This window comes from Stomoxys calcitrans, chromosome 1, assembly GCF_963082655.1.
Source record: "Stomoxys calcitrans chromosome 1, idStoCalc2.1, whole genome shotgun sequence".
NCBI classification, from domain to species: Eukaryota; Metazoa; Arthropoda; class Insecta; order Diptera; family Muscidae; genus Stomoxys; species Stomoxys calcitrans.
In genome coordinates this window covers 246,198,376-246,214,861 of record NC_081552.1, presented here as the reverse complement: position 1 = coordinate 246,214,861, position 16,486 = coordinate 246,198,376, and the positions used below count along the sequence as shown (strand labels likewise).

Below are 16,486 nucleotides of genomic sequence, written 5' to 3'. Positions count from 1 at the left end.
TTGAAAATGGTAGACGGAGTCTACCGAAATATTGGAGAAAAATAAAAGAAAAAAACCTTAAATATTTGTGTTTTAATGGACCTATAGCCGATACAATACAACAAAATTACAGGAAATTAAATTTCATAGAAAAATTTTTATAATTTTCGAATTTCAAATAATTTTTTAATCGCGTTTCGCTAGAAATATTAGAAAAACATCCTCAATTTTCTAAAAATCTAAATCCGACAAAAAATCTATCTAATTTCTTAAATTTTAAAATTAAATTTTTAAAATTCAAACTTCAATAAATTTGCCTATGAGAATCGTCTTTCAAAGCTAAAATTTTCTGGAATCTATCCCTAACTGGTCTATATACCACACTGTGTGGCGGCGATCTGCCGGCTAAACAGCTAGACAAAACCACCAGCCTGCCAGTCGGCCCAAACAATGCCCAAACGAGGGAGGCAGATTCCATTCATTCATATGCAGCGAAGCTTAGCATGGAGGGTACCTACCCAAATGTTAGCAACTAAGCTCAAAGGCTTTGGCCAAGTACTCCAAAATGAGTGTGTTCGCTGACGGGTGGCAGCTATGTCAGCATGTCTGTGCAACAACATATTGTGGCATGTTAGGCAAACATCAGTGCGGTTTCAAGTTGCATTTCGAATAACTATTGACATTTCCCTAAGGGTAAATCAATGTCCTTAGACTGTGATGATAAGGACAGTGACGAAACCACGTCGCCACTCTAAACAATGTCAAAAGCAATGAGAAGCAATGTTAGTAATCATGATGATGATGATGATGAAGTTCATCATCATCTTAATAATGAGGCAACAAGCCCAGATGGTGACTGCCTGGCCATCTTTGTTGCTGATGTCCAGTCAACCTTCTGTAGCATTAAAAGCAACAAAGATTTTTACAACCCAAACACTCAAAATTGGTTGCCTTTCTGCCTCATGATGAGCCCACTGCCTCCCCCTTCATCCAATTTTCCCAAAATGATAATCGACCCGTATTATCACAAAACATCATCAACAAAAAAATGACAACACACACAGGTCAGTCATGACCAGCACAGTCCAGCCCAGTTCAGTTCATCCAGAAGGCAAGCAAGCTGTCAACATTTCCAACAACATAATGTTGGCCACTCGACTTTACCTTGGAGACTTGTAGACCCCTTGCTGTTCCACCACTTCTCAATTTCCAGGCATTTTATGGCAATGTTCACTAGAAATCATAACATTTTCAAATTATGTTTGCCACAATGGTCATCATGACTCTTAGTTCAATTCATTCCATGGAAATATTAGAAATCGTCTTTTGTTACAACTGAACCAAACAAAAAATTGGCCATATAAGTGGTACAACATTTGGTATGATTTCATTACTTAAAAAAATGCCTAAAAGGCAAACAAATTTCAAATACATTTTTATTAAAATTTGTAAAAAAAAAAATGTAAAAAAACAATTCGGATGAGAATTGCGCCCTCTGGAGTCTCAAGAAGTCAAGACCCAAGATCGGTTTATAGGGCAGCTATATCAGGTTATGTACCGATTTGCGCCATACTAAGCACAGTTGTTGCAAGTCGTAGAAAAACACTTAATGCAAATTTTCACCCAAATCGGATAAGAATTGCGTCCTCTAGCGGCTCAAGAAGTCAAGATCCAAAAAACGGTTTAATAGCAGCTATACCAGGTTGTAGACCGATTTCGACCATACTTCGCACAATTGTTGGAAGTGATACCAAAACACGAAGTGCAAAATTTCAGTCAAATCGGACTATAATTGCGCCCTCTAGAGGCTCAAGAAGTCAAGATCCAAGATCGGTTTATAGGGCAGCTATACCAGGTTATGAACCGATTTCAACCGTACTTTGCACAGTTGTTGGAAGTGATACCAAAACACCATGTGCAAAATTACAGCCAACTCGGATAAGAATTGCGCCATCTAGAGGCTCAAGAAGTCAAGACTCCAGATCGGTTTATACGGCAGCTATATCAAGTTATGAACCGATTTGAACCATACCTAACATAGTTGTTGGATATGATACCACGTGCAAAATTTCAGTCAATTCGGACGATAATTGCGGCCTCTGGAGGCTCAAGAAGTCAAAACCCTAGATCGGTTTTATCCGAATCGGTCTATAAACAGATATAGCCCCCATATAAATCAATGCCCGGATTTGACTTCTTCAGCCCTTAGAAGCCTAAATTTTCACCTGATTCGGTTGACGTTTGGCCCAAAAGCGGTCAATATGATGATATAGGGCCCCCTAAGTACCCATATGACTTTTTGAGACCAAAATAAATCAAATACCAACTCAGTTATTAAGGGTAAATTTTTAGTGGAATCCATGGTGGTGGGTTCCTAAAAATCTAAGACGATCTAGCCATGTCCGTCCGTCTGTCTGTTGAAATCACGCTACAGTCTCCAAAAAATAGAGATATTGAGCTGAAAGCTTTGCACAGATTCTTTTTTTGTCCATAAGCAGGTTTATTTCGAAGATGGGATATGTCGGACTATATATTGATATAGCCCCTATATAGACCGATCCGGCGATTTAGGGTCTTAGGACCTTCATGGTCCACACACACCACACATTTATTGTACGATTTTGCTGAAATTTGGGTCAGTGAGTAACGTTAGGCCACTCGACATCCTTCTTCAATTTGGCCTAGATCGGTTCAGATTTGGATATAGCTACCATATAGACCGATCTCTCGATTTAAAATTTTCGGGCCATAAAAGGCGCATTTATTGTCCGATTTCGCCAAAATTTGGGACAGTAAGTTGTGTTAGGCCCTTCGACATCCTTCTTCAATTTGGCCCAGATCGGTTCAGATTTGGATACAGCTGCCATATAGACCGATCTCTCGATTTAAGGTCTTGCGCCCATAAAAGGCGCATTTATTGTCCGATTTCACCGAAAATTGGGACAGTGAGTTGAGTTGGGCCCTTCGACATTCTTCTTCAATTTGACTCAGATCGGTCCAGATTTGGATATAACTGTCATATAGACCAATCTCTCGATTTAAGATTTTCGGGCCATAAAAGGCGCATTTATTGTTCGATTTCGCCGAAAATTGGGACAGTGAGTTATGCGAAACCCCTCGACATACTTGTGCAATATGGCACAGATCAGTTCAGATTTGAATATAGCTGCCATATATACCGATATCTCGATTTAAAGTCTTGGCTCCATAAAAGGCGCATTTATAATCAGATTTCACTGAAACGGATTTTGACGAAGGTACGGCCCGGCCGAACTTAACGCCTTTTTACTTGTTATACTCTCCACCATAGGATGGGGGTATACTAATTTCGTCATTCTGTTTCTATATATTCTTGATCGTCATGACATTCTAATTCGATCATGTCCGTCTGTCTGTCGAAAGCACACTAACTTTCGAAGAACTAAAGCTAGCCACTTGAAATTTGGCACGAATACTTCTTATTAGTGTTGGTCGGTTGGGATTGTAAATGGGCCACATCGGTCCATGTTTTGATATAGCTGCCATATAAACTGATCTTGGATCTTGACTTCTTGAGCTACTACAGGGCGCAGTTTTCATCCGATTTGGCTGAAATTTCGCATGGGATGTTTTGTTATGATTTCCAACAAGTGTGCCAAGTACGGATGAAATCAATGCATAACCTGGTATAGCTGTCATTTAAGTCGATCTGAGGTCTTGACTTCTTGAGCCTTTAGAGGTTGCAATTCCTATCCGATTTGGCTGAAATTTTGCATGAGGTGTTTTGTTGTCATTTCAATTAACTATGCTAAGTGTGGTTCTACGGTCCATAACCTGACATAGCTGTCATATAAACCGATCTGGGATCTTGACTTCTTGAGCCTCTAGTTTTGTTTTAATTTTAAGTATTCGCTAATTTGGTTGGGCACTATGTTTACACAGACGACTCCTAAATGAGTTGTGAAGTTAGTTCGATGGATCACTCTTCGCAATCTCATTGAAGCCTCCTTAGCCAAGATACTGGCATGGGGAAGCATGTACGACATCGTGGAAGAAAGCATCGCAAATTATGTCTTAAGACAAGATTTCCATGAAATAAAGAAAAATAAGAAAAAAAATCCATGATCAAATTTCCATTAAATTTTCTCTAAAAAAAAAATTTTTCATGAATATTTCTCTAAAGAAAAAATTATACGAAATTATTTTTTTACAATTTTCAATAAAATTTTCTGTAAAAACTAAATTTGTATAAAATTTTCTCTTTATGACTAAATTTCTATGAAATTTTCTCTTAAAGACAAAATGTCCATAAAATTTTCTCTAAAGACAACACGTTAATAGAATTTTTTCTCCATGAAATTTTCTCTCAAAGACAAAATTCCATAAAATTGCCCGAGGACGTCAAATGCAAATTTTGCCCATGAACATTCCATTAAGGAACATGGGCAAACTTCTCACATATCAATGAGTGCAGTCCAATTCAAGTTAAAGCTCAATGACAAGGGGCCTCCTATTTATAGCCGAGTCCGAACGGCGTGCCACAGTGCGACACCTCTTTGGAGAGACGTTTTACATGGCATAGTACCTCACAAATGTTGCCAGCATTATCAGGGGAAAACCACCGCTGAAAATATTTTATGATGGTCTCGGCAGGATTCGAACCCAGGCGTTCAGCGTTCTGGTGTTCAGATATCGAACCCAAGCATTTATGCGATCATGCTTAAAACGGTAGCCGGTCAAACCTCTGCAACAGATGGACAAAAATATTTCTCGCGTTTTTTTATGAAATTATTTTCCATCATTAGTGTCTGTTGGATGGAGTTTTGGGGTAAGCCTAAAGCTGGCTAACTGCTTTTACCGATAATTATGGAGGAAATAGAGGCAAAAGTGGTCGTCTAATGCAACTGATACTTAACCTAGGATCCTTTTTCACTCTCTTTCGTTCTCTCCTGTTCTCCCAGCTAGATTGTCTATTATAAGGTGTTGCATTGCAACATTGCAATGTTGTTTGCAACAATGTAGTAGCAATTTTTTTTTTTGATTGAACTCTGTCCATCAGACAGAGTGACTGGCCAGCCAATATCACGCCAACGCTGAAATTGGAAATGGGAATGAAAATATCTTAATGCCATTAAAGAAACCAAAAAAAAAAAAAAGACACAAAATGAAAGGAATGAACAGCATCGCCTGGGAATGAGGAGGCATGAGGAATATATTATTAATCCTGTGGCATGATCTCCAACCACCTTCGCCGACAACGTCATCATCAGCAGCCGCAGCCGCAGAAGCAGCAGCAGCATATCATGCTAGTGGAAATGTTCATTGGTGTGTTAGTCCGCCACTGCCACGCATTAAAAGCATCATCAGGCATGGAGCGGTAAGCAATAACTGGCCAGGAACAACCCATACTGATCTTGTGCGCACCGAAAGAGAGCCTCCTTTGCCTGGCTTGTGGATAATGTGACTTGCCTTAGTTGTTGCTGTTGCTATTGCTTTTGAAATATCGTCACGTTTTAGCCATTTTATTTGGCTTACAAAAAATGGTAGATACGCAGGGCCATGTTATCTCATGGAATTTTATTGGACACGCTCACCAACACTACCACTGTAGAATCACCACAGCAGAATCCCAACCCAGAAACCAACTTTGAGTAAGGCCTGATTTTCTCGCATTGGTACTGCAGTGGTATTCGACTTGGTATAGCTTTCTGCTGGCATACTCCCATCACGTGTATGAGCGAGCGAGCGAATGAGTGACTCGCTGTAGTCGCTGGCCTAGTCGTTCATAGCCATAGTAAAGATGTTCAGAGTTAAAAATCAATTGGGTGGATTAGTCGGACAATGGAATTTAAATAATTACACCACCACTACCATCGTCACGTTCATTTCCCAACCTCAGCATGATAGCAGCATTGGCTGCATTTGCCATTTCCCAGCTATCCTACAGAGAGACTTGCCACAATCGATTGTTTTATACGGAATTAGTTAATTTTCCTTCATGTTTTTGCTCGTTTTCCTATTTCCAGCGTTAACAACAGGTTCTGTTATTAAGGTCTGATTCTCATAATCCATTTCACAAGAAATTGAGGGCATTTTCTTTTGCTACTTGGCTTAGTTGGCCATAATTGATTTTCACACACTGTGCAAATGGTTCGCATAGAGATGTTGTTTGGCTTAAAATTTAATTTGAGGATAAACCAAGTAAAAGCGTGCTAAGTTAGAACGGGCCGAATCTTGGGAATCCACGATCATGGATTCTGCTAAAATATGGTAGCTATATCAGTTTATAGCCTGATTTGGACCGCACTTGGCACAGTTGTTGGAGAACACAGTAACAGAAGACCGCATGCAAAATTTCAGCAAAATCGGACAAAAATTGGGCCTTGGGGATCAAGAAGTCAAATCGGGAGCTCGATTTATATGGGAGCTATAACAGATTACAGACCGATTTGGACCGTACTTAGCACAGTTGTTGGAAGTCGTAAGAAACCCCACTGTGCAAAATTTCAGCTAAATCGTGCGAAAATTACGGCGTCCAGGGGCTCAAGAAGTCAAATCGGGAGATCGGTATATATGGGAGCTATATCAGGTTAAAGACCGATCCAGACCATACTTGGCACAGTTGTTGGAAGTCATAACAGAACACCTTGTGCAAAATTTTAGCCAAATCGTGCGAAAATTGCGGCGTCCAAGGGCTCAAGAAGTGAAATCCGGAGATCGGTATATATGGGAGTTATATCAGGTTATAGACCGATTTGGACCGTAGTAAGCACTGTTGTTGGAAGAAACAACAGAACACTGCATTCAGAATTTAAGCCAAATTGGGCAAAAGTTCTGGCTTCCAGGGGCTCAAGAAATAAAATCGGGAGATCGGTTTATATGGGAGCTATATCAGGTTCTCGACCGATTTAGACCACACTTGGCACAGTTGTTGGAAGTCATAACGAAAAACCATGTGCTAAGTTTCAGCCAAATTGGACAAAAATTCCGGATTCCAGGGGCTTAAGAAGTCAAATCGGGAAATCGGTTTATATGAGAGCTATATCAGGTTCTTGACCGATTTCGACTGTACCTGGCACAGTTGTTAGGAGTCATAACGGTACATCATGTGCAAAATTTCAGCCAAATTGGACAAAAATTGCGGCTTCCAGGGGCTCAAGAAGTCAAATCGGGAGATCGGTTTATATGGGAGCTATATCAAGCCCTTAACCGATTTCGACCGCACTTAACAGTTGTTGGAAGTCTTAACAGAACACTAAATGCAAAATTTCAGCCAAATCGGACAAAAATTGGGGCTCAAGAATTCAAATCGGGAGATCGGTTTATATGGGAGCTATATCAGGTTATAGACCGATTTGGACTGTACTTGGCACAGTTGTTAGGAGTCATAACAGAACCCTATGTGCAAAATTTCAGCCAAATCGGATAAAACTTGCGGCTTTTAAGGTCTCAAGAAGTGAAATCCGGAGATCGGTTTATATGGAAGCTATATCAGATTATGGACCGATTTAGACCGTACTTGACACAGTTGTTGAAAGTCTTAACAAGAACACCGCATGCAGAATTTCAGCGAAATCCTACAAAAATTGCGGCTTTTAAGGGCTCAAGAAGTGAAATCCGGAGATCGGTTTATATGGGAACTATATCAGGTTATAGACCGATTTGAACCGTACTTAGCACAGTTGTTGATAGTTATAAAAGAACACCGCATGCAGAATTTCAGCCAAATCCTACAAAAATTGCGGCTTTTAAGGGCTCAAGAAGTGAAATCCGGATATCGGTTTATATGGGAGCTATATCAGGTTATCGACCGATTTCGACCTTTGATTTGCGGCTTTTGTGAGCCCAAAACCTTAAATAGAGAGATCGGCATATAGGGCATGCAAATCCAAATGTGGACCAATCTGTGTCATATTACAGAAGTATGTCGAGGGACTTAACTTAACTCACTGTCTCAAATTTCGGCGACATCGGACAACAAATGCGCCTTTTATGGCCCCAAAACCTTAAATCGAGAGATCGGTCTATATGGCAGCTATATTGAAATCTGGACCAATCTGGGCCAAATTGAAGAACGATGTCAAAGGGCCTAACACAACTCACTGTCCCAAAATCGAACAATAAATGCGCCTTTTATGGGCCGAACACCCTAAATTGGCCGATCGGTCTATATTGCAGCTATATCTAAATCTGGACCGATCTGGAATAAATTAAAGAAGAATGTCGAAGGGCCCAACACAACTCACTGTCCCAAATTTCAGCAAAATCGGATAATAGATGTGGCTTTTATGGGCTCAACACCCTAAATCGGCGGATCGGTCTATATGAGAGCTATATCCAAATCTAGGCCGATCTGTGCCATATTGTAGAAGTATGTAGAGGGGCTTAACTTAACTCACTCTCCCAAAGTTCAGCAAAATCGGATAATATATGTGGCTTTTATGGGCCTAAGACCTTAAATCGGCTGATCGATATATATAGGGGCTAGATCAAGATATAGTCCGATGTAGCCCATCTTCGAACTTAACCTGCTTATGGACAATAAAAGAATCTGTGCAAAGTTCCAGCTCAATATTTCAACAGACAGACGTACGGACATGGCTAGATCGTCTTAGATGTTTACGCTGATCAAGAATATATATACTTTACTATCCGAACCGGGCCCGCTCCGCTGCGCCTTCTTGAACTCTCTAATATCCTTTTAGGGTTGGGGCACTTCGCCCTGAATGTGTACATCGATATCGTGCCAGTGTGGCCTATATCCGCCTATAACGCTGAACGCCTGCGTTCAAATGCTGGCGATAACATCGGACAAAATTTAAAGAGGTGATTCTCCCCTAGGAGGTGTCGCACTGCGGCACGCCATTCGGACTCGGCTATAAAAAAAGCCCCTTATCATTGGATTTAAACTTGAATCGGACGGCTTTCATTGATGTGTGAGAAGTGTGCCCCTTCTCGGTTTTATATGAGCCCAATAATGGCATGATCGATAAAAAAAATTCTGTTTGAGGGTGGGATGGACCCCAAGGACTTTGTCCCGATAACGAGTATCAATTTCCTGAAAATCAATCAATTTAAACATCAAATTGCTTTTATATAATAGGGAGGTGATTTTGGAGTGGGCAGTTCCCCAAACATATGGCTCTTCAATAGGAAATCAAATTCGTTATTTTCTCTCAAGCACCTTTCGTTTGAGCTCTTTATTGTCGTGATTGGTCTATATACCCATTTGGTGGGATTTGGACGGCCCCCGAGGCACCCGACCGCAAGAAATAGAAACCAAGTTTTGTTTTGACTATGAGAGTGCAAAAAAAATTTCGAACGAATCCCAATGCCAATCGCCGAGATCTGTTGGTTTCGTACTGCACTCCGAGATCTGTTGTTTTCGAAAATTAGGGCAATGAGAAGTGCTTTTTGGAGGAGGCATGGCACTCAGACATTTCGACTCAAATGTGGATATCAAATTCGTATTGCACTCCCAAATCCATTTAATATGAACCCCATATTGCCATGGTCAGTAGATATGAAATGTTTGGAGGGTGTTTTGGTGCTGGGGCGACCACCGGCCCTGATTATAGATACCGAATTCGTTTTTTACTCCCAAATACCGTTGATTTGAGCTCCATATTGCCATAATCGGAAATTAAGTTCAGTTTAGGGTGCGCTTTCGGGCATATCCCAAAACACTTGGCTCCAAAATTGGACATCAAATTCGTTTTCTACTCTAAAATACCTTTCATTTGATTCCCATATTGTCATAATAGGTCAATCAACCTATTTGATTTATTTTTGGAAAGAAAAGCGCCACCTAGACTTGAACACAAATTTTAATGTCATATTCGTAATCTTCTCCCAAATACCTTTAATTTGAGTTCCGTATAGACATGGTCGGCTAATATGCCCATTTGGGGGTACTTGGGGGTGGAGCGACCTCGATTTATTTGGACCTAATTTTTTATGCCATATTTGTAATCCACTGTCGAATACTTTTCATTGAAGGCCCTTATTGACATATACGTCCAATATGTCTGTTTGGGGGAATCTTGGGGTTGGGGCGGCCCGATTGGTACTTAGACCTTTTAATACTATACCCATATTCTATTTTCCAATACCTTTCATTTGATACCCATATTGTCCCGATCGGTCCACTTTTGATTTTGAGTGGTGGTGTTTTTGGGTAACGGGGGAGGTCCGCCCCTTCCGAAATCAACAAATTATAAAGCCTATTTCTCCTTTCTGACCATATTCGCAATCTACTACCAAATACCTTTCATTTGATACCCATATTATCCCGATCGGTCCACTTTTATTTTTGGGTAGTACTTTTGAGGTGAGGGGGAGGGTCCGCCCCCCTTACGATATCAAAAAATTATGTAGCCTATGTTTCCTTCCAGACCAACCTACACAATCTGTGAAAATTTCAAGGTAATCAGTACTGCCGTTTTTGAGTCTATACGGAACAAACAACAAGCCGACAAACAAACAAGCACAAATTCAATTTTATATATAAGAAGATAGGTCGGACCAAATGAATATAACCTCACCCTTTGATGCTGGGTATAACTAGAATGTCAATTTGACAGTGTAAAGAAATTTGATAGCCAAGTGGGAATTTGCGCGACCAGGCCCACAGAGATGAAAAGTTGATTTCGTTGTTGTGGGACTAGTGACATTACCTTCTTAATTCTACCAAGTTATAACCGGAGAATGAGAAACCGGCCCTTAGAATGTCATGACTATCAAGAATGCAAGTTCTTTACAGTATCCTCAACGTATGTATCCAGCAATGACAAAGTTAATATACCTCCTTAATAAAATCCAATAGTAACTCAAAGTCAATACATACTTCAATTTCAGCAGCCGGAAAAAAAACTCCAGGAACAAATTGTTGTATTCATCACTCACAACTGCGCTGAGATAAACAAACTCCATCCACATCAAAGGAGCGAATGTTTCATTATCTCAAGTTGAATCCTTTTTTTTTTTTTGAAGTATTAAAAAACTATTTCAATCACCAACATACAACGTACCGTACGTATATATTGAAATAATTAAAAAAATATTCTAGCCGTATTGCTTACAGTTTTTATGCCAAAAGGGGGAAACGTATCAAAGACTCCTTTGCCGAGTGCATCCGTTCTACGCCTACTTGCATTTACTCGAAAGAGCGTAAATGTGAATACAAAATAAATCTCTACTGTTGACATTTTCTCCCCCCTCTCCACCCCCTCTCCATCTCTGGCTTGCTGCGGAATTGCCAGCGGCATGGTGGCGGTATCATTCATCATCGCGATATAGACTTACCCTTAACCTAAATCAATAAACCCTCCTTCTAGGCTTACTTATATAATTTAATTGTCGTACTCTGTTTTGCCCCTTGCACAACATCAACATTGTTACCACCGCCACCTCCACCACCACCAGAAGAGTGTGGTTGGCAGGCAGTGAAGTGTGATGGCTTGGGACATTCAGCAGAGCACAGCAATCATCATCAGCAGGAGCAGCAGCCTAAGATGGCAATGCCATAACATAGCCATCATTGCAAATACTACAACTCGACTGAAGACAAACTTTCCGGCTGAGACCAGCGCCTTTTTCTTTGAAATGAAAAGCCCCACATTTTTCATATCCTCTTCTTCACCTGAATGAATGAAATGAAGTGCTTTGATTTAGTCCTTGCATTTGTAACCCAAGTGTAAAATGGTAGGCCACTTTTTAATGGCTATCAATTTGTCATGGCGTTGTGGGGTTCAATGTATTATGCTTATTTATTATTTTTATACCCCCCATCGAAGGATGGGGGTATATTCAATTTGTCACACCGTTTGCAACACCTCGAAATATCAATTTCGGACCCTATAAAGTATACATGCCCTTGATCAGAGTAAAAATCTATGACGATTTAGCCATGTCCGTCCGTCTGTCTGTTGAAATCACGCTACAGTCTTTAAAAATAGGGATATTGAGCTGAAATTTTGCACAGATTCTTTATTTTGTCCATCAGCAAGGTAAAGTTCGAAGATGGGCTACATCGGACTATATATTGACATAGCCCCCATATAGAGCGATCCGCCGATTAAGGGTCTTAGGAACATAAAAGTCACATTTATTGTCCGATTTTGCTGAAATGTGGGACAGTGACTTGAACTAGGCCACTCGACATCTTTCTACAATTGGGCCCAGATCAATTCAGATTTGGATATAACTGCCATATAGACCGATCTCTCGATTTAAGGTCTTGGGCCCATAAAAGGCGCATTTGTTCTCTGATGTCGCTGAAATTTGGGACAGTGAGTTAAGTTAAGCCCCTCGACATACTTCTGTAATATGGCACAGATCGGTCCAAATTTGAATATAGCTGCCATATAGACCGATCTCTCGATTTAAGGTTTTGAGCCCATAAAAGGAGCATTTATTATCCGATCTCTCGATTTAAGGTTTTGAGCCCATAAAAGCCACATTTATTGTCCGATGTGGCCGAAATTTGGGACAGTGAGTAGTGTTAGGCCCTTCGACATCCTCCTTCAATTTGGTCCAGATTTGGATATAGCTGCCATATAGACCGATCTCTCGATTTAAGGCTTTGGGCCCATAAAAGGTGCATTTATTGTCCGATGTCGCTGAAATTCAGGACAGTGGGTTAAGTTAAGCCCCTCGACATACTTCTGCAATATGGCCTAAATCGGTGCAGATTTGAATATAGCTGCCATATAGACCGATCCGCCGATTTGGGGTCTTAAGCCCATAAAAGCCACATTTATTATCCGATTTTGCTGGAATTCGGGACAGTGAGTTAAGTTAGGCCCCTCGACATATTTCTGCAATTTGGCCGAGATCGATCCAGATTTGGATATAGCAGTCATATAGGCCGATCCACCGATTTAGGGTCTTAGGCCCATAAAAGCCACATTTATTTTCTGATATTGCTGAAATTTGGGACAGTGAGTTGTGTTAGGCTCTTCGACATCCTTCTTCAATTTGGCCCAGATCGGTCCAGATTTGAATATAGCTGTCATATAGACCGATCTCTCGATTTAAGGTGTTGAGCCCATAAAAGGCGCATTTATTGTCCTATGTCGCCGAAATTTGGGACAGCAATTTAAGTTAAGCCCCTCGACATACTTCTGTAATATGGCACAGGTCGGTCCACATTTAGATATAGCTGTCATATTGACCGATCTCTCGATTGAAGGTTTTGGGCTCATAAAAGCCGAATTTATTGTACGATGTTGCTGAAATTTAGGACAGTGAGTAGCGTTAGGCCCTTCGACATCCTTCTTCAATTTGGCTCAGATCGGTCTAGATATGGATATAGCTGCCATATGGGCCCAAAGCCTTGATCCCTCGATTCAAGGCTTTGGGCCCATAAAAAACGCATGTATTGTCCGATGTCGCCGAAATTTGGGACAGTGAGTTGTGTTAGGCCACTCGACATCTTTCTGCAATTTGGTCCAGATCGGTCCAAATATGGATATAGCTGTCATATAGACCGATCCCTCGATTTAAGGTTTTGGGCCCATAAAAGGCACATTTATTGTCCGATTTCGCTGAAATTTGAGACAGTGAGTTAAGTTAAGCCCCTCGACATACTTCTGCAATTTGGCCCAGTTCGGTCCGGATTTGTATATAGCTGCCATATATACCGATCTCCAGATTTTAGGTTTTGGGCCCATAAAAGCCACATTTATTGTCCGATTTTACCAAAAATTGGGACAGTGAGTTTTGTTAGGCCACTCGACATCTTTCATTAATTTGGCTCAGATCGGTTCAGATTTGAATATAGCTGCCATATAGACCGATCTTTCGGTTTATGGGTTTTGGGCCCATAAAAGGCACATTTATTGTCCGATTTAGCCGAAATTTGGGACAGTGAGTTAAGTTAAGCCCCTCGACACACTTCTGCAATATGGCTCAAATCGGTTCAGATTTTGAAATATCTCCGATATAAACCGATATCTCGATTTAAAGTCTGGGGCCCATAAAAGGCGCATTTATAATCCGATTTCACTGAAATTTGACACAGTGACTTATGTTAGGCTTATCGACATCCGTGTCGTGTATGGTTCAGATCGGTTTATTTTTAGATATAGCTTCTAAAAAGACCAATATTTTGTTATACACAATTGAACAATGACTTGTACTTATTAGTATTTGGTCCTAATCGAAACATATTTCGATATAGCTGCTATGGGGCATAAGGTATGCATTTTTCACCGGATTTTGACGAAAGCTGGTTTACATATATACCCGAGGTGGTAGGTATACAAAGCACGGCCCGGCCTTTTTGTAATTGGTTTTTTGATTTTCTGGGATACAACACCACGCTATCTCTCAAACGAGTAAGGCTCGAAATTGTAATGAAGATGTAGGACATTTGGATTGTAAACTTGTCCTTGATTGGATTTTGTTCCTATATAAACAGATCTCCCGATTTGACTTATTGAGCCTATGGAGGTCTTAAATTTAATAAAGACATCGCTATAACGGCATAGATTTTTTTAATTTTTTTTTGTCGCAGGGTAAACCATATCCTATACCAACGTAACCCTTCAAAAGTTCTTTACGTTGTTTTACTTGATGTATGTAAGTATGTGTTTGTGTGTGAGAGAGTAAAAGAGAGAGAGAGAGAGAGACCAAGAGTGGTTGGTTATGTTTGTAAATAATACTTAAAGTCTTTATTGTTATCGTTTTTTTTGGCTTTTTTTCATTGTTGCTTAACTTTTGTTTCATATCCTTCGTACAAGGCATTGTTCACAGAATTTCATCAAATTTATTTTCTCCCTTTCTCTTCTTTTTCTTTTCATTAACAACAATAAAAACAAAAATATTAACAGGACACAGTGGTATTAATGCTTCAACGTCCCTTAATAATTCAACGCTTGAAGTAAACTCAAGTGGTGGCAGGAGAACAGAAGGCATTGGCCGTGGTGGTGGCATACGGGGGGTGAATCCTTTAACATCAGCGCCAGTAACGCCAGCAGCAACATCATCATCGACATCCACATCAGTAACACAGCCATCACGTCAGCCGCGTTTTGCCACATTGAATTGCATCAATGGTAGTAGTGATGTCAACAATGTGGAAGATGATGACAATGGCAATGAGGAGGCCGCTGTTGAGTATTGTGAAAATGCTGAAGACCAATTTTTTGTAAATCGAAGACAAAGACAACAGCAAGAGCAAGAGCAAGAACACTTCTTGTGTCGTACACCCCCACCGAATTACAATTCCTTGCCGCTGACTCCGCCGCCCAGCTATACGCCACGTTACAATCAGCTGGAATTATTGCCCTCATCAGAATCAACATCATCATCATCAGCATCAGCATCGGCAAATTCTTCTCGAGATCTTCTCAATGCTTTGGGTAATGGCAATGCGGAGGGCAACAACGGCTGCCAGCATTCGCATTCGCATCCGTTGCCTGAGATCCAGCCATTGCCAGTAGCTCCTCCGCCTTTAAGGCATTGTCAAGTACCGGAAGTTCTTGGTCCTGGCATTGATGTCAATGCTGCTGCTACTGATGCAGAAGATTATGTCCTCTTAAATGGTGGACGAAGAAGATTTTGTGGTTCTGGAATAGCAGCAATTGCAACACCATCCTCATCGGCACCGGTGCTAAATGCCCAGGATAGACAGTTAGAGTTGTTGGCTAATGGCAGGAATCCATCGAGAAATGTGGCAACAGTGTCGTCGTCGTCACAACGCAATTCCTCCCACAGCCACCAGCATCATCATCAACACCAACGCCAAATACAACAGCAACAGCTTCAACAAAGACGCAGAAAACAACGTCGGCGAAAATTACATTTATTGCAACAACAACAACAACAGCAGCAACAACCATATCAACCACAATCCCACCCATCATCAAATTCTCCAATCGTCATACTCAATCATAACAACAACAACAACATCGCTGTTGCCGCCGCCACCACCTCTACCACAACTGATTCCTCGAATAGCACCTCATCAAGTCTTAGCGATTCCAATGAGATTTTCAATGGGGACGGTTCCATTGTGGCAAGCAATCGAGATCAAAGGAGACGTCGCCGTCAGCGTTTATTAAAATTGAGAGGTAAGTGAAATAAATGAAGCAGCATCCCAATGTTAAAGGACCCAAATTACAAGTGTTTGAGTATGTTAATTATGCCACACCTTTGGCGCAATTGTGACTCTTCAAATGTCCTTCGAATTCGAGCTCTTAAGAATAGCAAAATTTTTAAATTTCCCAAGAACATCCCTTTTAAAGAATGGCCGCAATGGCCATATCATAGAGAAATTTTTCAAAGTTAGAAAATATTAAATTTTCGCTGTGTACTTGGACATAAATTTTGATACCATTTTCGTTTTCTGGTCTCCAATACCTTTCATTACCCTTATTACCCTTATTGTGCCCATCCGACCACTTTCGGATATGGGTGGCGTTTTTGGGGTAAGGGGGAGGGTCCGCCTCCACCCGATATCTGAAAATTATATAACCTATGTTTTCTTCCAGACAAACGTACAAAATCTATGAAAATTTTAAGA

General features: G+C 40.7%; 1 protein-coding gene across 2 annotated transcripts in view; it reads left to right on the top strand.

Moving 5' to 3' along the window:
• Nucleotides 1-16,486, top strand: part of LOC106086944 (uncharacterized) — a 297,353-nt gene that overhangs the window by 264,665 nt on the left and 16,202 nt on the right. The window contains exon 3 of one of the 2 annotated variants that reach the window (XR_009396990.1): nt 14,793-14,870. Coding sequence is in view for 1 of the 2 variants with exons in the window: in XM_059362199.1 (XP_059218182.1) it covers nt 14,793-16,034 (1,242 nt within the window). In the remaining variant the exon portion in view is untranslated. Of the gene's footprint in view, nt 1-14,792; nt 16,035-16,486 lie in introns of those variants that run through there. The other variant, XM_059362199.1, reaches the window with a different exon arrangement.